The sequence below is a fragment of the Malurus melanocephalus genome, unplaced genomic scaffold (genome assembly GCF_030028575.1).
Source record: "Malurus melanocephalus ecotype Western Australia unplaced genomic scaffold, MMel_1.1 scaffold_593, whole genome shotgun sequence".
NCBI classification, from domain to species: domain Eukaryota; kingdom Metazoa; phylum Chordata; class Aves; order Passeriformes; family Maluridae; genus Malurus; species Malurus melanocephalus.
In genome coordinates, this window is record NW_026623825.1 from 105,985 (window position 1) to 130,486 (window position 24,502).

At 43.8% G+C, this 24,502-nt stretch overlaps 1 protein-coding gene across 1 annotated transcript in view; it reads right to left on the reverse strand.

Moving 5' to 3' along the window:
• BANP (BTG3 associated nuclear protein) overlaps positions 1 to 22,039 on the reverse strand; it is a gene marked incomplete at its 3' end in the record, with an annotated part of 50,195 nt that extends 28,156 nt beyond the window's left edge. Inside the window, exons 1-5 of the mRNA XM_057382943.1 lie at positions 21,902 to 22,039; positions 21,012 to 21,106; positions 19,604 to 19,803; positions 6,261 to 6,383; positions 4,845 to 5,020 (exon numbers count right to left, since the gene is read on the reverse strand). Coding sequence (XP_057238926.1) covers positions 4,845 to 5,020; positions 6,261 to 6,383; positions 19,604 to 19,803; positions 21,012 to 21,106; positions 21,902 to 21,971 — 664 coding nt within the window. The remainder of the gene's footprint in view (positions 1 to 4,844; positions 5,021 to 6,260; positions 6,384 to 19,603; positions 19,804 to 21,011; positions 21,107 to 21,901) is intronic.
• Between the last annotated feature and the right edge of the window lie 2,463 nt (positions 22,040 to 24,502).

Here is a 24,502-nt window from a genome sequence, read left to right on the forward strand (position 1 = left end):
GGTAGGTGCAGAGAGGCAGAGAGATGAATTAATCTTTAAAAAATTAAAATAAACCCCGAAAAAACAAATCCTAACCTACAAAAATAAACCTCAGTTTCTAGAGAAATTYAATAAGGTTTTGGCTGATGTATAGAAAATTCAACATCAGCATCATATGGGGGTTGGAACGAGATGGGCTTCAGGGTCCYTTCCAAGCCAAACCATTCCATGATTCTGTGATCTTCTAAATGAGCTCCTGTCAATTAGCAAGAGTTCACAGGGGCAAGGATTAATTGGCAGAGACTCCAGAGTACTGGCTTTATTAATTAAAAGTCATTAAATTCTTGGAAGGGAGAGAAGCAGGCTGGAATTCTGAACGAAAGGTTCAAGAGCTGTGAAGTCACCTTCACCCAAAGCTCCTCCCAACACCAAATGGAGCTCAGCACTGGGAATTCTGGACAAGGARCAGCACCCACTGAGCTGGGGTTCTTCACTGGACTGTCCTTGTGAGGGGAAAGAAAGATTTTATTTCCTTGGGAATACAAAGGAAAAATCACAGAATCCTGGAATRGTTTGGGTGGGGACATGGAAGATGATCCAATTCCAACTCATCCAATTCCAACCCCAACACCTTCACWGTCCCAGGCTGCTCCAAGCCCTGTCCAGCCTGGCCTGGGACACTTCCAGGGATCCTCTGGGAATTCCACCCCAGGGCYYCCCACCCTCCCAGGGAGGAATTCCTTCCCACTWTYCCACCCAACCCTGTCTGRTATTTTGAACAGCAAGTTCTTGCCAAGTTTTTCCAAGTAAAAYTCAKCACCTTCAGAAGAAACACAAAACYGCCCCRTCACAGCRAATCTGMTTTATCMMAAAAATTCCTAAATGAGTTTTAARRTCCTTTCCAACCCAAATGATTCCATGYCTTCAGAGCTATGAWRGCCTAAAGAATTCATTCACAAATGAAGTTCTGAGCAAGAAGGGCACAAACTCTGCCCCAGCTGATGAAAACCAAGGGCTGCTGTGACTTTGCCTCTCCCTATTGTTTTCCAGCTCGTCCTTTATCAATAATTGAAGTGGTGCCACCCTGCAGTGAAGTCACTTAGCAATGCCCTCCCGTGCAAGGGCAGCTGCAGGGGGATCAGTGATCTGATCCTCTGAGCGTTCATCAATCTCTGAGATTTTTAATGGATGAGTGCTCCAAAGGTCTGAGGGCAATCAGATCTGGAGACATTAATGGATTAGGTGTTTCTCCTGAATTTACATCCACGGCAATGGCATAAAACATCACATTTGTCTGTGCAGGTCTGTGCCACACCAAGGCACAAAGGGAATTGTACAGCAAATTCCTTCCTGAGGTTGGAAACTGCTCCTGGCACAGCTGGCAGAGCAGGGAGAATTCCAGCATTACTGAGGGTGGAAAAGAGCTCCAGGATCAGAGCCCAGGCTGTGCCCGATGCCCACCCTGTCCCCAGCCCAGAGCACTCAGTGCCACCTCCAGGAATTCCTGGCACACCTCCAGGGATGGGCACTCCAACCCTCCCTGGGCAGCCCCTGCCAACCCTGAGCACCCTTTCCATGAGGAAATTCCTCCTGATGTCCAACACAGAGGGACAATCACTTCCCTAGTCCTGCTGGCCACACATTTCTCATACAGAAACACAAACAGACTCCACAAAAATACATTTGATCACTATTTTCACAGTCTCAGTCGGCTGCAATTCTCCAATGACCCCAAAAGAAATAAATACCCTCAGAAACAACCCCAACCAAACAGGCCAGAACCTAAAATCTCTTTATAATTAATATTCATATATTGTATGAATATCTACAAAAGCTGGACAGTCCTGTGAAAATAATTCAGGAAGCAAACCAAATTCTTCAGAGCGATTTACCTCTACACCATTTCACTGCAGCACCTAAAAATCCCAGGTTGGACCTTGGAAAATTCCAGGTTGGACCTTGGATATTCCAGGTTGAACTTTGGGATATTCCAGGTTAGACCTTGGGATATTCCAGGCTGGACCTTGGATATTCCAGGCTGGACCTTGGATATTCCAGGTTGGACCTTGAAATATACCCTAAGTTGGACCTTGGATTATTCTAGGTTGGACCTTGGAATATACCCTAAGTTGGACCTTGGATTATTCTAGGTTGGACCTTGGAATATTCCAGGCTGGACCTCGGAATACCCTAAGTTGGACCTTGGAATATTCCAGGCTGGACTTTGGAATATTCCAGGTTGGACCATGGATATTCCAGGTTGGACCATGGGATATTCCAGATTGGACCTTGGAATATTCGAGGTTAGAACTGGGAGATTCCAGGTTGGAGTTGGGATATTCCAGGTTGGACTTTGTAATATATCAGATTGGACCTTGGATTATTCTAGGTTGGACCTTGGAATATATGAGATTGGACCTTGGAAAATTCCAGATTGGACCATGGGATATTTCAGGCTGGACCTTGGAATATTCTAGGTTGGACTTTGGAATACTCTAAATTGGACTTTGGAATATTCCAGGTTTGACCTTGGAAAATCCCAGGTTGGACTTGGAATATTCTAGGTTGGACCTTGGAATACTCTAAATTGGACCTTGGATATTCCAGGTTGGACCGTGGATTATTCTAGGTTGGACCTTGGAATATTCCAGGTTGGACCTTGGAATAGATGAGATTGGACCTTGGGATATTCCAGGTTGGACCATGGATATTCCAGGTTGGACTTTGGGATATTCCAGATTGGAATTTCCCAGCTGACCCGAGCCCGCCCCGCCGCGCTCCCCGCGCACCTTCGGAGTTGAGGGTGATGAGGGTGACGTTGTTGCCGATGCTCTGGCTGCCGCCCTGGCCGCTGGTGGACACCGAGTCGCTGGCCTCGGAGCCGCTCTCGCCGTCCTCGTTGTGGCTGTCATCNGCCTAAAGAATTCATTCACAAATGAAGTTCTGAGCAAGAAGGGCACAAACTCTGCCCCAGCTGATGAAAACCAAGGGCTGCTGTGACTTTGCCTCTCCCTATTGTTTTCCAGCTCGTCCTTTATCAATAATTGAAGTGGTGCCACCCTGCAGTGAAGTCACTTAGCAATGCCCTCCCGTGCAAGGGCAGCTGCAGGGGGATCAGTGATCTGATCCTCTGAGCGTTCATCAATCTCTGAGATTTTTAATGGATGAGTGCTCCAAAGGTCTGAGGGCAATCAGATCTGGAGACATTAATGGATTAGGTGTTTCTCCTGAATTTACATCCACGGCAATGGCATAAAACATCACATTTGTCTGTGCAGGTCTGTGCCACACCAAGGCACAAAGGGAATTGTACAGCAAATTCCTTCCTGAGGTTGGAAACTGCTCCTGGCACAGCTGGCAGAGCAGGGAGAATTCCAGCATTACTGAGGGTGGAAAAGAGCTCCAGGATCAGAGCCCAGGCTGTGCCCGATGCCCACCCTGTCCCCAGCCCAGAGCACTCAGTGCCACCTCCAGGAATTCCTGGCACACCTCCAGGGATGGGCACTCCAACCCTCCCTGGGCAGCCCCTGCCAACCCTGAGCACCCTTTCCATGAGGAAATTCCTCCTGATGTCCAACACAGAGGGACAATCCTTTCCCTAGTCCTGCTGGCCACACATTTCTCATACAGAAACACAAACAGACTCCACAAAAATACATTTGATCATTATTTTCACAGTCTCAGTCGGCTGCAATTCCCCATTGACCCCAAAAGAAATAAATATCCTTGGAAACAACCCCAACCGAACAGGCCAGAACCTAAAATCTGTTTATAATTAATATTCATATATCGTATGAATAGCTACAAAAGCTGGACAATCCTATGAAAATAATTTCAGGAAGCAAACCAAATTCTTCAGATCGATTTACCTCTATACCATTTCACTGCAGCACCTAAAAATCCCAGGTTGGACCTTGGAATATTTCAGGTTGTACCTTGGGATATTCCAGGTTGGACGTTGGAATACTCTAAGTTGGATCTTGGGATAGTCTAGGTTGGACTTTGGGATATTCCAGGTTGGACCTTGGGATATTACAGGTTGGATCTTGGAATATTCCAAGCTGGACCTTTGAATATTCTAGGTTGGATGCTGGAATACTCTAAGTTGGACCTTGGGATATTCCAGGTTGGACCTTGGAATATTCTAGGTTGGACCTTGGAATATTCTAGGTTGGATGTTGGAATACTCTAAGTTGGCCATGGGATATTCCAGGTTAGACCTTGGATACTCCAGGTTGGACCATGGGATATCCCAGGTTGGACCTTGGAATATTCTAAATTGGACCTTGGATATTCCAGGTTGGACCTTGGATATTCCAGGCTGGACCATGGGATATTCCAAGTTGGACCTTCGATATTCCAGGTTAGACCTTGGATATTCCAGGCTGGACTTTGGAATATTCCACATTGGACCATGGGATATTCCAGGTTGGACCATGGGATATTCCAGGCTGGACCATGGGATATTCCAGGTTGGACTTTGGGATATTCCATGTTGGACCTTGGATATTCCAGGTTGGACTTTGGGATATTCCAGGTTGGACCATGGATATTCCAGGTTGGACCATGGATATTCCAGGTTGGACCATGGATACTCCAGGTTGGACCATGGGATATTCCAGGCTGGACCATGGATATTCCAGGTTGGACCATGGATATTCCATGTTGGACCTTGGATATTCCAGGTTGGACCATGGGATATTCCAGGTTGGACCATGGATATTCCAGGTTGGACTTTGGGATATTCCAGGTTGGACCATGGATATTCCAGGCTGGACCATGGATATTCCAGGTTGGACCTTGGATACTCCAGGCTGGAATTTCCCAGCTGACCCCGAGCCCGCCCCGCCGCGCTCCCCGCGCACCTTCGGAGTTGAGGGTGATGAGGGTGACGTTGTTGCCGATGCTCTGGCTGCCGCCCTGGCCRCTGGTGGACACCGAGTCGCTGGCCTCGGAGCCGCTCTCGCCGTCCTCGTTGTGGCTGTCATCGTGACCTGGCACCTTCACCACGATGGTGTTCTGCCGCCGGCCGGGCACCGCGCTGCGGGCGAGGAACGGGGTCAGGGTGAGGGAAGGGTGCCCTTGGGGAGAGTGAGTGGGGAATGGCCAAATTCGGGGCTTTCTGGGATCAACCCACAGCCCTGCACATCATTATCTGGGAATTAAACATGCTAATAACTAAAGAAATGTGCTATAAAACAAAAKAGCYCCTGAGCGGAAATGGAATCAAAATTCGGGGGTTAYTGGGATCAATTCACAGCCCTACACGTTGTTATGGGGGAATTAAACATGCTAATAGCAAAATAAATGTGCTATAAAACAAAACAGCTCCTGAGCGGGAATGGAATAATGGGATATCCAAATTCGGGGGTTATTGGGATCGATTCAGAGCCCTGCACATCATTATCGGGGAATTAAACATGCTAATAGCAAAATAAATGTCCTATAAAACAGAAGAACCCCTGAGCAGAAATGGAATCAAAATTCAGGGGTTATTGGGATCAACTCATAGCCCTGCACACTGATATGGGGGAATTAAAATGCTGATAATAAAAGAAATATGCTATAAATCAAAAGAAACCCTGAGCAGAAGGGAATCATGGAATATCCAAATTTGGGGGTTATAGGGATCGCCTCACAGCCCGGCATATCGCTATGGGGGAATTAAAACTACTGATCAATGAAAGAATTGTCTTATAAAACAAAACAACTCCTGAGCAGGAAGGGAATCATGGAATATCCAAATTCGGGGGTTATTGGGATTGACTCACAGGCCTGCACATCATTATGGGGGAATTAAACATGCTAATAGCAAAATAAATGTCCTATAAAACAAAAGAACTCCTGAGCAGAAATGGAATCAAAATTTGGGGGTTATTGGGATCAATTCAGAGCCCTGCACATTGTTATGGGGGAATTAAACACGCTAATAACATAAGAAATGTGCTATAAAACAAAACAGCTCCTGAGTTCTGCTTRTTTCAAATTTGCTTTAGATAGTCCAAGTTTTCCTTGGACTGCAYACTCCTCCTTCAGCTGGTTAAATACAGGATCTTGGCACGTTCCCAAGGGATTGTGCATCCATGTAAAATCCACAATTATGGGAAATCCTTCTCTGTCAGCTTCAATCAACACTGAGCTAATCCCACTGCTCCAGGAGCTTCTCCCCATCAGGAGGGCAGAAAAGAAACCATCCCAGCCCAGTTTCAAGGATCAATCATCCCTGATTTCCCCTTCCAAGGGCTCGGGAAGGAGGGGATGGGTGTAGGGATGTCACTGACTTGCTGAGAATGTTTTCCAGGGAATCAGCTGCCCTGCTCAGAGGTTCCTCCTGCCCCACCATCTTGGCCACGATGGAGTTCTGCCGGTCGTTGTTGAGGATCACCGTGGTCTGAGGGACGACACTGCAAGGGAAAAACACAGAGGGAAGGGGATGTAAAGGAGTAAAGCTGATCCATGAACAGTGGGGAAGGGTTTGGGGGTGTGGATCAGGCATTGCCACCACTGATCCACCCATCCTGACATCTCCACCACCCCAAATATTGCAATGATTCCAGGATGGATCCAATGGATTGTAGGGAAGTCCACAACCCCTGGGGAAGCAGCAAAGAAATCATCAATTCAGGACATGCAGGAGGAAGTCAGTCAATCACAGCTGCACCAGGCTCTTTTTGGGAGAATCTGAGCATTTTCAGGGGTAATGTGGCCAATTCACAAGGTAACGCACAAGTTTTAGMAGGATGATCCAAGGAAAGAAGAACTGGGAAGGATTTAATGCAAAAGCAGATAATCATGTTGATTAAAGAGCATGTGCTGTCCTCTGGGAGGGAAAAATGAGCAGCACGAGGAGCATCAGAGCAAGCAGGACCAAACTGCAATTTTCAATAAAAACACAACCAACTTTCAATAAAAACATGACCAACTTTCAACAAAAACATGACCAAACCACTTCTTGTGTGCATTTYACACATGGAAAAAACCTAAAACCAAACAACAGAAAGCATCCGTTGTGCGAGAAAGCAGAAAAACCTTCTCTGGTCACTCCTGATGACAATAGAGAAGGAAAGAACTCAAGATAAGTTGACACTGGACTGCAGAAGTGAATACAAAGTAAACAGCACTGAATCTGTTCAGAGATTACTGACATTACTGMCACGCCATCACTCAGGATTCCAATGGGTGAATTTGAGAATTAAAGCTTTTTGCTGTGCTCATGGAGGAGAGAAATTCCAGTTTAGATTCCTGTTGCTTCCCACATGAAACAGCTCGCTCTGATTTTTCCCGGTCCAGCATCCYAAACGTGACTGATGGCCATTAATTTTCCCTTTACTAATTGCTGGAATGCAAATGAAGTGACAGCAAGTGTTTCCTTCAGCTGTAGCAGAGCACAGCCTCAAGAATTCCTGTGTTATCCATCAAAAAGGAAAGATAAGGCCCCGTCACTGAGCTCACAAGGAATGGATCCCGATTTTTGACATGGATAAAATGCTTGACCCCGGATTTTTTGGCCCCAAAAACCTCAGGCTCAATGCCTCCCATTGCAGGGACTGCAGCAGATGGGATTCCTCAYGGAATGCAGGATCACCAGAGTGCAGAGTTGGGGAGCTCTGGAAGATGTTTGGCTCATCCAGAGATGTTTGGCTCAGCCCAGACAGGCACAGACTGTGCCAGAGCTCCTCGTGAGCACGTGGGGCTCCATTTCAGAAAGAAATACATGAAAAAAAAAGAAAGCAAATCCTGTTGTTTCCCTGTTGTTGTTCCCTGGATAATCGGGATTTAGGACACTTCCAGTCACCTGCTTGAGGAGAAAAACCTCCAGAGTTTTATTTTGAAAAACAGACAACTCCTGCCTCTTTTCTCTGAACCAAACATTTCGAAAACTGCCCCAAACATTGATAAAGCAGGGAGTTGTGCTGGTGGCTCCCAGGCCAGCAGCAACGTGGGTGTGCTCATTCCATTTCCCAAATTGTCCAAACAGCTCCCCTGCAATTCTCACATCCCCATTTCTAATGTTTTACACTTCYTTTCAGACACTGCTCTTTATCACCATCTCCCTTGCAATCACTTCTGGAGGCCTGTTCCAAATGTCAYTTACCAAAGCTTATTTTTAATGAAGACTTCGAATAATTAATTTCAACTGGAGAGATAAATGCAATAAAATTACATTTAGAAAATCCTTAGCATTTCGCTCTTATTAAGTTTGAAAGAAAAAAAAAGTTTTAGCACTAAAAATTGGCATAAAATAAGGAATTGGGGGGGGGGTTGCTTTGTTTTAGGAATGTTAAATTTTATGGAATTGATTGAAATTCYTCSTGGTGTCCAATCTGAGYSTCAYCTGGAGCAGTTTTAGGCCATTTCCTCCCATYCTGTCCCTGTTCCCTGGGAGCAGAGCTCARTTCCCACCTGGCAGGGAGTTGTGGGGGTGATTCAGGAATTTCCTTCCCATTGAATTCCCCATTTTCAGATCTATTTAGGAATCTGCTGAATAGACACAGAATAAAACATGGAATTCTACATAAAATTAAAATATTGGGCCAACCTGACAAAAACCCATTAAAACTCACTACAGCAAATTCCAATTTCTTTCTTTTTTGAAGGTTTAACAACTTTAACCATTCCTGATGCACTAAAACACAGAAAACACAAGCAAGGAGRAGAAAAGCTTTGGATATTCCCTCAGATCCCAAGGGAAGCAATTCTTTCTGCCAGTACTCAGGGGGAAGATGGAAAGAAAATATTCTGGGGGTCAGAATATTCATAAACTCAGAGCATCTGCACTCAGAAMTTTCCATTTGTGCTCACATTTTCCTTTCCCCAGAAGCATCAGGACTTGGAGAGACTTGAGCAGCAATTTGCCTGTTCTTGGACACAACTCTCCAAAAAAATTTTAAATGCATGCAACCTGCAGATATTGAGATATCTTGGGGAATTTTTAAATGCAGTTTACTGAATAATCAAATTTACAGGTGAAAATATTCCTAAAAAATAATCATACCAATTAATGACTGCATATTTAGCCTTTGGTTTTGGGGTTGTTTTTTTTTTAATACAAAAGGCCAGGCTATATTTTGCAGCCAATGAGCTGCCCAAAGCACCACCACAAAAAAATGGTAATTTTCTGGCAATGCCAGCACCGTCCTCTCCTCCTTCCCCCAGCTCAGGTTCCCATTTGGACAGAGAAAAAAAACCAAGCAGAAGGAATTATCTGACATTTCTCTCTTCCCTGAGCTAAAAAGTGTTTCTGAAAATCACAAAAATGTTTCTGCAAATGGATGAAAATTCCAAGTGAGGTTTTCACACAGGTTGTTCCCTCGTTCTTGCTCCCACTGATCAGTTAATGGAGGAGAATTCATGGCAAGAGGAGCTGGAATTCTCTGGCAAACTCTCCATTTTTAGAAAAACAAGGATGGGAAGGACTCCTGAACTCTGGGATTTCCCAGTTTGCTGCTGGGGATGGAGACTGAAATGCACAATTCATTTGTGGAGCTCTAGGGGAATGTCACAATTATCCCTGCCAGGGGGAAAATCTAAATATAACAAACATTGTTGTACAAGTGGGGGGTTTTCCTTATTTTTTTGGTGTTTTATCTTTTACCAACACTCGTGTTCATCCCTACCAACAGCATCTTTTCATCATTATTTCAGGAGATAATGTCAAAAATGCTCCTTCCTCCTGATGGCCACCTGCTTCCTTCGCCTGCTGCTCACACTGTTAAGGATCCCTGTCCAGAAAGGAGGGAGAAAACCCACTCAGGATCTCACATAGAAACAAAAGCACAAATTGGCTGAGAAAACATCAAATTACATTGGATTTGTGCCCCAAAAATGAACGCAGCTCCTCCAGAGAACAAAGCTGTCAACAGCCAGAGCGTTCACTGAGCRCGTGGGGAGCCAAGGCCGCACAGACACCTCAAAAATTCAACTTTAAACTCCCAAATCCATGGTTCAGTCTGCCAAAAAAGCAGCAGTCATCCATCATTTTCAGGCATTAAAAGGATCTTTGGGTTCAGGGACTGTGGAGCATCCCCCAGAGCAGACAGCCCCAAGGATGAGCTCCTGCAATGGGAAAAGCCAAATTCATGGCTGGAAAAATCCACAGAGCTGAGGGCTGGCAGGGTTGGGATCAATTTATAACAAAGATAAAGCAAATCTGGGTTTCTCCAAACCCTTTAAGAACAGTCAACATCCAATTTTCAACTCAWATAAATACAAAGCAGAGATTTTCCAAGTTACAAAATCCATCCTTGCCTACAGAGGAGCCTTTGCTTGGCTGGAGCCAGCAGGACATCAATTACCAGCTTTAATTAACTTTATCCATYAATTTGAAAAGCTGTTGAACTCTCTTGTGGATTATTTTGCTCAGAGGAAAGCTGAACCCACCTGGAGAACCAAATGGAGCCATTCCAAAAGGACAACACCCATTTCCAAGGAGTTCATMAACTCCCCAAGAGCCACAAGTGACCCCAAATCCTCCTTTTCCCAAGCCAGGTTTGATATTTCTGGGATTTTTCACCATCTCTTTTTTTTTGTAAAATTGTTTTGTAAATTTTTTTTTTGCCAACAATTTTAGATCTTAAAAGYACAATAAAATTTAAAATCTCTCATTTTAAGCACAACTGAAAGTGTAAAAATTAAGTGTGGTGACACAGGGGCYAAGGAACCTTTTGCCTTTAACAAAATACATTAAATCAGTAAAAATACCAAAAAATTAGCAAAAAAACAAAGCCAAAAAATAGCCAAAACCATCTAGGCCACACATGACATAACCAGGATTGAAAAGTGTTAGAAATGACATTAATTATGAGCCTTCTACTTTTGATTGTGGCCAAGAAAAGGCCGGGTCACGCCGTAACTACCAGGTCAATGCCACCCTTTTTGAAGATAAATGTACTCATAAAAATACAACAGCAGAGATATCTTGTTTTCAGACAGTCTGGGAAGAAATTTACAGTTATTACCCTTCTTTGAGCCTTAACTTCCTGAGCCAGATAAGGAGCAGCACTGCAGCAACTGGAGATTGTGCTCAGGGTGAATGAGGGAGGCTGGGCTGATCCTGATCCTGCTCCTAAGAGGGAAATTATTGACTAAAACAGACATTCTGGGTGTTTAAAATACCCTTTGTGAAACAGGAGTAAAGACCTGGGATCCTTTATTAAACCATTTATTACTTTCAGATGATTTTCCTGATTTTCTGACCAATTCTAATATCAGCATTAAATTTAAARCRTTAAAATCTGGGGGATGGAGGAGGYAGAGTTATAAATTGATTTTCCAGGTATTAATTACAGTAAGTAATTCCAGGAATTGARGCCTCACTGATCACCAGGTAACAAATAAATACAAGATCAGGTTTCTGCAAWCACCCTCAGCTCTTTCTGAGAGGGTTAAAAATAATTCCCACCAGGTTTCTCTGCTTTTCCTGCTTTTCTCAATTTCCCAGCCAGCTCTGTGCCTTTGCCACCCCACAAACATTTTCCAGCCAGGCCAAAGATGCTGCACTTGGGGAGCTGGGATTGAATCCCAAATTTCCAGATCCCCTGAGGAGATGGGAAAGAAATCCCACTCTTCCCTTGGGATGGAAAGCACAATTTTGGGAGTTCCTGGGAGCAGATTTGCTGCCTCACCTCCACCCTGTGCTCATGGAATAAATAGATAGAGCTGCAGAAATTCACAGTTCCCTAAAAAAGGGAAAAAGGGTATTTGGGAAGTCATTCCAAGTGCAAACAGAGGGGTTTTAGGGTTGGAAATGCAGCAGTGAAGCCAAGAAAAGGAGATGTGAGAGGTTACAGAGGCTGTATAGAGTGTGYTTGTTTGTTTTCCTAAAGGTTTTATGCAGGAGCAACAAYATTTTTGCTAAATCTAGAACAGGCTCCCTACAATTCCAAAGTTCCAAGGTTGGGMAASAYYTTTRGGATCAGCAATCCCAACCTTYTCAGCTGCTTCATCCTCGGGAAGCTCTGAATCCACTCCTGCTCTTGTCCATCCTGCCTCAAGTAAACTTTGGGCTCTCCAAACCCACTGTAAATTATTTCTTTTTCAAACTATTTAAAATTGTTATAAATTTCAATTATTGGGTTAAAAAAAAAAGCAAGACTGGTTGTTTTTGCAGCTTTTAAAAGCAGAATTGCTGGGATTTTAACCTGCTCTAAACTGTTACATAAATTATTCTGGAGCAAAGCCTAAACTCCTTAATTTCCAAAGCCCTTTCCCTTTAATCACTGATGGATTACCTGCTCTGCTCTCCATTCATTYCCTTGCACTGGCAGAATTCACTTCCCAACCTACAGGAAAAGTTTCMAGGGAGTGTTTTTACTGCTGGATTTTCAAACTCCCAGCGACTGTAACAGTCAAAAAACATTCAGTCAAAAAACAGTCAAAATATTTCAATTCTAAGGCTGGGACCCCAAAGAATAAATAAGGTTTTTCTGCCCCCTTGTGTTTATTGCCTGCCTGATAAATTCCTTTAAACACACAGAGGAAGATTTTTAGGGTTTCACTGAATTATTATCCCATTTTCCAATATCCATGAAGTAAAACCTGYCCCCTTTAATGAAATACAATCATTTTTAATTGTTTCTTTAGGAGTTTCCTGAACCAATTCCAAGCCATGCACCTTTCCAGATTYCTGGAATGTGAGAGCTGGCTGTGCTCTCAGAGAATTCAATGTTCTGCTTTCCCTGGAATTCATCTCATCYATGGCATTTGGCAAGGGAAGAGGTTCACCCACATTTTAATGGATTTTAAATGTTCTCAGACATTAATTAGACGTGTAAATGTCTCCCTAATCTGTGTCTAAACTCAAATCCTGTTTGATTCCCATGTATTTCTCTTTTTTTCCTGCCCAGAAATCCTTACAATTAAAGRATGTCACTTCTAAATGAAATGAAAAGGATTCCCTGAGGTCTCTGATCCAAACCAAATGTTTCAGCTAARTGGGAATAAATAAACTGTTTATCCATATGTGGAATGAACAGGAATTCCCTCTGATCCTTCAAACATCCCAAATTTAAGGATTTCACATTTATCCTGGGCTAAGTTCACAGAGACAATGTATAATTTCCAGGCAAAAAGTAAAACATCAAAGCTTATAACACACCTGAAACCTTTGTCTAAAACTTGAAGGAGMTTTATTACCTAAAACTTGGTGCTCATTGCCAATTCTCTTTAAGAATTCACAATTAGATCTTTCTGAAAGTTTTGAGCCTGACAGGCCCATTTGAAACAGCACAATTAAAACCACAATTAAAAGGATCCAAACCACACTTTTTCCATCCTTTTCTCGGCCYTAAATCATCAGCTGCTACTTGCTCAGCTCTCCCTATAAATGACATTTCACCAGAAACCATTAAYTCCAGACAAACAGCACTGGGGACAAGGAATCCACAGTTCAAATCTTGGTCAGTTGGAAAATTTGTACAGATTATTCCATGCAGGAATCATCAAACCCCCAAAACACAGATGGAATGCTGAAATTGTTGGTTTAATTCCATAACTGACCTTCCCCTCTTCCCCTAAATGCTGTCTGGAAGTCAGACATCATTTCCCCATTTATCAAATCCCACCAATGAATTTCAAAATCTGAGTGCAACACTCACAGAATGTGAAATTCCACAATAAATCCAAGATGCCACTTCTGGGAGAATTTAGAATTAATAAAAATCCTGGGGGAATTTGGAATTAATAAAAATCCCAGCCACTATTTTCAATATCAACTTGCATTGCTCGTAAATTGAATGGATCAGGGCTTTCCACATGAAATTCATCTTTCCAGGAAGGCAAAACAAAACTCTGTGAATCTCCAGGGGTTGGGGCTGACAAGTTCTGTGACAAATTAGGAGACTTTGGAAAGCATGGCTGTGTTTTCCAAGGAATTGAAGATGTCAAGTTTTGGSCTTGTTTTTTTCATAGCACAGCCAGAGAAATAACATGACCCTGCAGAAAGAAAGATCTGACAGATAATCTAATAATGCCTTTATTTCATTAGCTCTGTTTATAAACTCCATTTTTGAATGCAGGACAAAACTGTAATTTTCAGAGAAATTTCTCTGCTACACCTCAAGAAGGAATTTGGGGTTTTCATCATGTATTTCAGGGCACAATGATTTTTCCAGGCTGAAATCTGGCATTAAGGTGACAGACACCGACTTCCTTTGTGTAAAAAAAATATAAAATATAATCCACAAATTCAGCCTGGAAACAGAGTGTGCTCATACACAAATGATGTGCAGAAACYCCTTGATCTCTTTATCAGAACTGAAAACAGGAGCCCCAAAAGGCTTGAAAATTAATAATTTTGTAGCCCAATCCATGAAATTATGAACAGCCATTCAAATTCCGACTCCCTTAACTAAAATTCCACTTTACCAAATTATTTTTATCCAAAATATCCATATTCTGCTTCTTCAGTGCTCTTTAAAAACYTTGGGATTCTAAACTGGAGTTAGAAATTCCTGCAGAGGGTGATGAAGTGTGAATGCTGATCCTTCCATGGTGTCAATATTGACTTTGTGCCCCAGCTGGGTGAGAACAGACCCCACACAATTGTGCCATTCTCCTGCAGCCACTTCCTCCTCAATCCTGCAGGAAATCAGGAATTYCAGCTGGGAGGATCCCCAGCCATCCATTGGGATTGGGGATTGAAAATAAACCTTTGCTCCTGGGGGAGCAAAGACAGAAAGGAGAAATTTGGGGATTGATTGATCCCAAAGGGACCATCCCAACCAAGGACCAAAGTCCAGCCCTCCCACAATTCACTGTTTGCACTTTTGCTGCTGCATGAGGCCCTAAAAAACCTGAAAACCTGAAACACCCAAAACAAACTGGGATTTCTGGGGAGTGATAGGAATTCTGGAAAACCTGGGCAACTCCAAAACTTCTCCAGATCAAACCTTTAGAGCTCACCTCGATCACACCCCAAATTGCTGAYTCTCTCTCAGCCCCAAACAAATCCCAGCTGCTCCTGAGATGTTTCCAGGCCTGAAGCTGCTTCCAGGGAAATATTTTTGCAGTCCTGGCATTCAGGGAGCTCTGATTCATGGATCTGCACCCTAAAAACAAACCTGCACCCTGCAGTTTGCAGGRTCCTCTGCTCCTCAATCCACACTTTGTTTCAAATACCTCCAGTAAAATATTACTGGTTGATAAAATACTCCAGTAAAATATTCCTGCAAATTCAGAGTCTTCAGAAGCAATTCCAAGAATGGACAATTAGCTCTTAAATGATGTTAAAACCAGCAAAAATCCTGGTTTTTGTTTTTAAATAAATTAACCACAATGTTAATTTATTTATCACTGAGTGAAATAAAAGGGAGGAGAGTGGTTTTCCATCATTTAATGAGTTATAATAAACACTGCACTGGGCACAGGGAAGGGACTCAGCAGCCACTGCTCAGTGATAAGGGCTGAGGAATTACTATTCCTTTGAAAAGTCTGGATTAGCATAGTGGGATAGTTTATTATAATCTGTAAAAATCCTYCTGATAAAAATGTAATTAGGTTGGCCAAGAGGTTTGTAACTCACAGAAAAGCAAATATATAGTTATCTATAAATTTCAAAAATAGAATTCTGGCTATTTTAGATTTTATACACCAATGCCTTGATTACATTTCTTAGGTTGGTTTGTTTTCCTAAAGGTTTTATGCAAGAGCAACAATATTTTTGCTAAATCTAGAACAGGCCCCCTACAATTCATTCCACACCACGTTCCCTGCTTTACAACTTCATTTAAAATCATCTCCACTCTCAATTTTGCATGATTTGACCCCAAAACCACTTGTAAGCAAAGAAACAATCCCACAGCAGGAACACAGCTCTGGAATTTGGGGGATCCGGAGCCAGGAGGTTTTGCCAAATGGCAAATTGCAAAGTGGGTGGACAAATCCTACTCTGCAGAACCTGCTACACCCTGCTGATAAAATTCAATGGCAAAAGAAACATTTTAATGATCCCCACCTACAAAAACACAGSGAATTCAAACATCCCAGCTGGTGTAAAACTGCATCTGAGGAGCTTCCACATCAACCAGCCAATGTTCAACCCCCACCACGCCTTGCTCAAGGATGGATCTTGGCTCATTAACTGAGTGCAATTAATCCACAGCTCYGTTTAATTCTCCCACTCCCATGAAAGACAAAAATATAAACATTTTAATCYCTATGCTTGTCATTATCAATTAGCCACAAATGCATATAGTGCAGAACCAGATGTGTGTGGTCTGTATCTCAATTTTAGCACAAAAAGGGCTCAAGGAAAATACCTGAGCTCCATTTATTTACATCTGGGTTTAATCCATTTGCCTCTGAACATCTCCAACCTGGCYTTGGGCACTGCCAGGGATTCAGGAACAGCCACAGCTGCTCTGGGCACCCTGTGCCAGGGCCTGCCCACCCTCACAGGGAATAATTCCTATCAAATATCCCATCTAAATGCACCCTCTGGCAGTGTGACCCCATTCCCTGTGTCCTGTCCCTCCACCCCTCGTCCCCAGTCCCTCTCCAGCTCTCCTGGAGCCCCTTCAGGCCCTAAGATCACCCTGAAGCTGCTCCAGGTGAACATTCCCAGCTCTCCCTCCCTGCTCCATCCCTCTGCTCCTCCTGGAGCCTCCTCTGGATCTCTCCCCAGCTCCAGGTTGTTCCTTTGCTGGCCCTGAGCACAGGGGAGAGGGGCAGAATGGTGCCCAGCCCTGACCCAGCTCCTGGGATTCCCACAGGCCCCATGCTCAGGCTCAGCCAGCATCCAGGGCTATTTTGTGGATTTATTCCCATTCTTTTCCAARAGCTGCTCTCCTGGCACTGCAGCACCATCATCCCTGACTGCCTTCAATGACAACTTTGTGTCAGAGCAGCAAACCCAGCCTTGGTTTGGGGACAGGAGGAGGTTGGAGAACCCCATTCCCAGGGAGAAGCTGAAAATCCCCATCCCAATAATCAACAAATCCCTGGGATTTATCCCTGGGATCAATAAACCCCAAACCAACTCCTCATGAAAGCTCTGCCYTCTGTGATGGACAGGGAAGGACACAAAGCTGCAGCCATGGCACAGCCCTTGCAGGCTCTGATGGGAACAATCACCAAGTGCTGAAGGGTTTTATGGATGAGAGATGGGGAATTCAGGGAAWCATTTCATCCCTGTGCAAGCAGAGTGTCCCCAGTGCCAAATTAAACACACCCAGCCCCAGTTTGTCTGCAGCCCCACAGGCTGCTCCAGAACAAAAAGCTCTCAGTGCTCTGCTGGCATCACACATTTGAYAATGGGTGCAGCTTCAGACCAACAGCAACAAATATTTGGGGCAGAGAACCTCAAGATTTTTGTCTGAGTGATGCTCAGGCTGGCTGAGAAACTGCCACCAAAACTTTGTAACCCAAGGAGGAAACACCATTAACACACAGGACAGGTTTCTGATGGCTGCAGAGATTTCAAAACAAAACAAAACAAGCAGCTCAGGTCTGACAAATCCCTTAAGAAACTCAAAATAGTACAATTTACAGAGGAAAGCATTCACTGAGCATGAATTAATAGGGTCCCAAAGGGGCCATGGGGTCCTGAAAAGGTTTCTGAAGCCTTTTGTGCACAAAGCACAGTGAAAAGTTCAGCTCGTGCACAAGAASTTGAAGATCTCTAAAATAATGACCAGAAAAATCAGCCCAGATTTCAAGAAGATTCTTTAAGACACAATTATTGATAGAAGAGCATTTAAAAAAAACCCTAGTGTCAAACTCTGGTCACTTCCTCTATGATCCAAGGAYTTACTCCATCTTATTTCTGTTATTACAAAACTCAGCCATAATTAATCTTTGCAATGTATGAAGCCTCCAAAAACAAAGGTTAAAGGCAGACATAAAACCTACCTTAAAGAAAAATTAAATGCCTGCAACACCTTTGTAACAGAGAATAAAAAATAGTTATTTAGAGAAGTATGAAGTGTTTTCTAGCTATCAAAATATGAAAGAGGAGGAAGAAGTGTTAGAGAAAAGAGCCTTTTGTTAAGCAGCTTTCTCTGGCTGGGATCACCTCGATGATAAGATGACAGACACATCAAGATTTAGGTATTTAAAACCACATTAGGCAAGTGAGACACAAAGGGGCTGCAGGTCAAGCCTGCTCTTTCAGCAAARTGCATTAGATTATTCAACAAGATTTTCCATCTCCAACTTCGAACTCCAAAATAAGCAGAGATATTTTTCTAACAGGATTCTTTAGCAAACAAGCTCATAAAACACACTCCAYTGTGTTTCTGGGGAAGAGAAGTAAAATGAGAAGCAATTAGAATGATGATGAACTCATTAAGTCAAAACAGCCATAAATAAAGGCAGAGCCAATCTCAAAGACCTGTCTGAAAGAGCTGCTGAGGCTTTTCCAGGGGATGGATAAAGGAGTCTGGTTTAAGTCAGGATGAAATGTGGGAATAGCTGCAAACCATCCCTGGACCTGCGTCTGCTTCAAAGAAACATCAGGAAACTGCTACAAGAATTACCTTCAGGACAAATGAGCTGCACCTCCACACACAGCCCCGGGCCAGTGTGCAGAGAGCAGGAAGAGCCCCAGGGTTGGAGTTCTGGGGTGCAGTGTTCAGGGTGTGGAGTACAGGATACAGGGTGCAATGTTCAGGGTGCAGGGTTTAGGGTGCGGGATGTGAGGTGCTGGGTACAGGGTGCAATGTTCAGGGTGCAAGGTGCAATGTTCAGGGTGCTGGGTGCAGGGTACAGGGTGCAACGTTCAGGGTGCAGGGTGTGGGGTGCAGGGTGCAAGGTTTAGGGTGCGGGGTGCAGTGTTCAGGGTGTGGGGTGCGGGGTGCTGGGCACAGGGTGCAATGTTCAGGGTGCAGGGTGCGGGGTGCAATGTTCAGGGTGCAATGTTCAGGGTGCTGGGCACAGGGTGCAATGTTCAGGGTGCAGGGTGCGGGGTGCTGGGTGCAGGGTACAGTGTGTGGGGTGCAGGATGCAGGGTACAGGGTGCAGGATACAGTGTGCAATGTTCAGGGTGCAGGGTGCTGGGTGCAGGGTACAGGGTGCAGTGTTCAGGGTGTGGGGTGCAGGGTGCTGGGTGCTGGGCGCAGGGTGCTGGGTACGGGATGCAGGATGCAGGGTGCGTGGTGCAGGGTGCTGGGTACAGGGTGCAATGTTCAGGTTTCAGTGTGCAGGGTGCTGGGTGCAGGGTGCAGGGTGTGGGGTACAGGGTGCTGACTGCAGGGTGCAGGGTACAGGGTACAGGGTGCAATGTTCAGGGTGCAGGGTGTAAAGTGCAGGGTACAGTGTGCAGTGTTCAGGGTGCTGGGTGCAGTGTTCAGGGTGCAGTGTTCAGGGTGCTGGGTGCTGGGTGCAGGGTACAGGGTGCAGTGTGTGGGGTGCTGGGTGCAGGGTACAGGGTGCAGTGTTCAGGGTGCTGGGTGCTGGGTGCAAGGTAGAGGGTGCTGGGTGTGAGTTGCAGTGTGCAGGATGCTGGGTGCTGGGTACAGAGTGCTGGGTGCAGGGTGCAATGTTCAGGGTGCTGAGTGCAGGGTGCAGTGTGTAGGGTGCAGGATGCTGGGTGCCGGATACTGGGTACAGAATGCTGGGTGCAGGGTGCAATGTTCAGGGTGCTGGGTGCAGTGTTCAGGGTGCAGGATGCATGGTGCTGGGCCCTTACCATCGCACTTTATTGCAGGTCTGCGTGGCGCCCAGCGGCGAGCCGGCCACCATGGGCACCTGGATGGGGCTGTGCTGTTTGTTCATCACCAGGTCCAGCTTCTCCTCCAGGGATTTGCAGGTGGCCTCCAGYGCCAGCAGCTTGGCCTCGATGCTGTCCAGCCTCAGGCATATGGTCTGGTTGATGGAGTACAGGAACGACTGGCGAGGGACAGGAAATGCTGTTAAAGCTCCTGCTCTCACCCCGCTCATCCCAAGGAAACCCTGGCTAAGCGTGCCTGGGAAGCGATCCTAAAGGAACTCGCAGCCTGTCTGGTGACAAAATTCACCCCTGATGACATCCAGGAGCGTTTCAGCAGGCTCACATCCTTCCAGATCTTTATTTAGGAGCCAAAGGCAGCTGAGCCAAAGCCATTTTCACCTAAGCACTTTGTCAGGATGATTTCATCCACCGCAAAATCATCTCTAATGACTTGCCAAAGCCTTCCCTTCCACATGTGAAAACAAAAGGATTATAAATCTCTGAATGCATCCTCCTGGATAAAGTTAAGTCAGTTTTTTCTCCTGCCCAAACAGATAAATTCAGATGATTGCAGTGGAAATTATATCAACACAGAAAAACCTCGGAGACAATTAATGCCACTCACTTCAGTTTCCTGCCGAACAGCAAATCAAGAAAAGCAAATAAATAAAATCTGTTTTGCTAAGCAATCTTYTTTTCAAAAGAAAACATATTCCACTGGGGTTCTCCTGGGAAAAYAGGCCATTAAAGGGAAGAGCTCACRCTGTGTGCTTTGCAAACAGCAGCTGTGCCATCTTGTGGCCCTGCAGTCACCAAACACCCCAAATCCCTCCTTGCACAGAGCTCCAGCTCCTGGCAACACTCCAAAAACACAGAATTACACATGGCAGTGGCTGTGGCAGTAAAATGTTCTGTATGTACTCACACTCCAGGGCAAAAACCAACCCTAAATCACACCAGTGAGAACAGCAGGGTAAGTCTGGAGCTCCTGAGCCTCAATTAAATCTGAATTCTCTATCAGGAGAACATTGTCAGCTTCAAATAATAATTTAAAACATATTGAAAGTATCTACATATCGTAACACAAATACATCCTCAAGTTTATCTTTTCACTCAACTTCTTTGGCTTATCAAAAAATGTAAATGCTGATGTTTTGAGCCAGCAAAATTAATTTTGATTATATTTTACATTGCATGTAAAGGTGTAATTCTAAACAGGAAAATTAGAAAATCATCCAGGTTTTAAAATTTATGCCTAGAAATGAACAAGCATTTACAAGAATAATTCCTGTATTAGGTATAAACAGTTCATTCTTGTAATAACTTCCCCTAAGAAATGAAACTTAATTGGCATTACAAATAAAGGCAGGAAAGGGAATTCAAGAACCTTAATGGAGGGATCCTGGCAGTTGATTTCTATCCTCTGACGTTTCAGGGCAGGTTCYACATCATCATCTGCCACTTCATGGTTCTCCAACACAACTGCAAAGGAAAAAAAAGCTTTGCCAGAGTTTGGAACCCAACAGGACAAAGCTCAAATTCAAGATATATTAATWGGAACAAACAACAGCATGGAAAATKTATTTCATTAAYATATTTAATGTGTTCTTTGACACTTCCTTGGGTTTCTCTCGAATATCTGACAGTGGTGATGGGATCAGGTTTGGGTTCCTCTATCAAGCTGAGCAAAGACTTGAAGGACATGCAGGTCCCAGCTTCTCCTCCAACTCTTTGGGAATAATTCTGAAGGAACCTTTTCATTTCGTATCAGAAAAGCACTTTTTTGGTCCGTGTTTCTCATTTCCATCGCTGCTCTTTCACTCATTAATTTGCAATGGCTACAGAAGATCAGCATCTCTATATATTTTCACTTCAAAGTTCTGAGCAAGGGATATCACAACATTTGCTTTCAGAAGTGTTCTCAAAGAATTTTAATAATGTACAAGAGAAACTATTTTACACATAGAACAACAATTCCTGATRGATGGGTGACAGATCCCATTTGAGGGAAAGCCTAACCGTGTAGCTGGACTGGAGAAAAGCAAAATTGCAGGAATATTTCAGTCAGTTTTTGGGGTTGTCTACCCCAAGATTTAAAGGCAATAAAGCCTTTAAAAGAGAAGTGAAATAAAATCTGATGTGAAAGGTTTGGAGATACACAAGAGAAGCTATGGAAAACATGGGATACAGGCTTGAAAGGCACTTTCTGGAATAAAAAACTGGGTTTGTGTTTTTAAAGGAAAGTTCAGGCTGTGCTTCTGTAAATGCTCTTCCCACCTGGGTTATCTGGAGTCAGGTCCTCGACAGCAATCTGCACCACATCTGCCAAATCCTGCTCGGACATCATTCAGCAGCAGCAGCAGAACTCCTCACGCACTGCAGCAGCTCCTCCAGGCAGCTCCCGGCCAAGGCATGCACCCCTGGAACACAGCAAAGGGTGGAAATGAGGGGAAATATCAATATTGACATCTGGAAAATACCCATACAGAAACATTTGGGAAATATTGATACGTGGACAGCTGGGAAATATGGATACAGAAACATCTGGGAAATATTGATACAGCAGAATCTGGGAAATATTGATACACCAGTGTTTGGGAAATACTGATACTGCAGCATCTATGAAATATCAATACTGAAACATTTGGGAAATATCGATACAGAAACTTTTGGGAAACATCAATACAGAAACATTTGGGAGGTATCGATACACGGACATCTATGAAATATCAATATAGAAACATTTGGGAGATATTGATACAGAAACATTTGGGAATTATCAATACATAGACATCTGGGAAATATCGATACAGAAATGTTTGGGAAATATTGATATAGAAACATTTGGGAAATATTGATACTGCAGCATTTGGGAAATATCAATACAGAAATGTTTGAGAAATATCGATATAGAAACGTTTGGGAAATATTGATACAGAAATGTTTAGGAAATAGTGATACAGAAACATTTGGGAAATATCGATACAGAAATGTTTGGGAAATATCAATACTGCAAAATCTGGGAAATTTTGATAGAGCTACATCTATGAGATATGGATACAGCAGCATTTGGGAAATATTGATACTGCAACATCTATGAAATATCAATACAGCAAAATCTGGGAAATATCGACACAGCAACATTTGGGAAATATCAATACAGCCACAGGGCCTTCAAACTTCCATTCTCCTTCTACAAAGATTCAGATCCAAGAGAAATGACCAACCTACAGAGGGATTATCCAGTGGCACCCTTATTAGTGTTTTAATAAACACACTTATTAGTGTTTTAAGAGAAACCTTCAGCTTGTAAAATTGAAATAAATTCACTGTTGTCTCTCTTATCCATGCTTTCTTACAAAAGGCTGCACAAGGAATACCAAGAGATCAGTGGATTTTTTTTCCTTTTTAACCTGGAGTAAAAAACACTGGAGAGATAAATTGAGATTTAACGATGGAAATGATAATTCATCCATTACCACTGACACAGAACCAAATCCAACTGTGCATAATGATTTTCCTCTTCCACTTGAGCCCAAGAAATCCATTAAGCCAGACACAGAAAGGACAAATTTTTAGGAGAGCAACACAACCTAGAGAAGAATTCTGAGCAAGCCCATCCAGGAGACCTCCCCACATCTCCAAACTGTTTATTCAAAATACCAGCACTGCCAGCACTGAGTCACTTGAAATTCTGCTCATGGTGAAAGGGKTTTGGGCCAGCACAGGCTGTGGCAGCCAGCCCAAAAACCCTGGCAGTGTTTCTGTGAGTGTGGCTGCAATTTTGGCAAAGGGAATTTGCCATTTCTGAGAAATGCTGGTGCCTGGCCAGGATGAGCAGAGCAGAGCTGTTCCAYCCCTGGAGCTGCAGGGGACACAGCCGCCACCCCGAGCACCAAAAAAAGGCCAAATTAGAGCAAAACCCAACTGTTAAAAACCTCATTATTTATAGAATTCACTCTGTGATTTCCAGGACTCACCGACGCTGCATTCAAACCCATCACAGCTACAAATTTATCAGGATTTTTCAAGCAGCCTGAAGGAATTGCAATGATTTTGTATAAATCYACTTTAATGCTCTGCGTATTTAGCACAGAAAATCCTGAGTTTGAAGGATTTTCCAAAAAGCAGAGATATTTTTCTAGCAGGATTCTTTAGCAAACAAGCTCATAAAACACAGTCCATCATATTTTTGGGGAAGAGAAATAAAATGAGAAGTAATTAGAATGATGATCAGACCCACATGGCGCATCCAATTGTGGGTCCTGCACAGGCAACCCGACAATCCCAGCATGTGCCTTCAAAATTAAATTAAATAAAAAGCAAATCACTAAATTCAACCTTTCTCCAACACAAACACAAAGTAATTTTGCATTTCCAACCTCTCTTCTCCACCTCTCACAGGTTATAGTCTGAAAGTGTTTGATCTCAGATCAGGAATACCCAAATATTCCATCCCAGAGCCTCGAAACGAGGGCTCAACACCAAATTACAACAGGCAGAGCAGCTCCAACCCACACACAGCAATGTGTCTTCATGCCATCAGTGTTTATTTCCATTTACACGAATTTTATTCCAATTTCACTAAGTCAGATGCAGCTTGGAAGAAATCAGCCCCAATTCTGCCTTCTCAAAGCCAGAACAAAATTCTCTTCTGCTACCACCAGCTGCAGCAGATCCTGTATCCAAACACAAGGGGAAAACAAATAAATTTTGTTATCAGCCCTGGGTGTGGGGATTAGGAGAGCAATCCCAAGGAAGCTGCAGCCCCTGCAGTTATCACCCCCTGAATGAAATGTCCCTCTTCCAAATTCACCATTTCCATTTCTAACTGTAAATGTCACCAATGGGCCGACCTTGCTTGCAGATCCAAGGGGA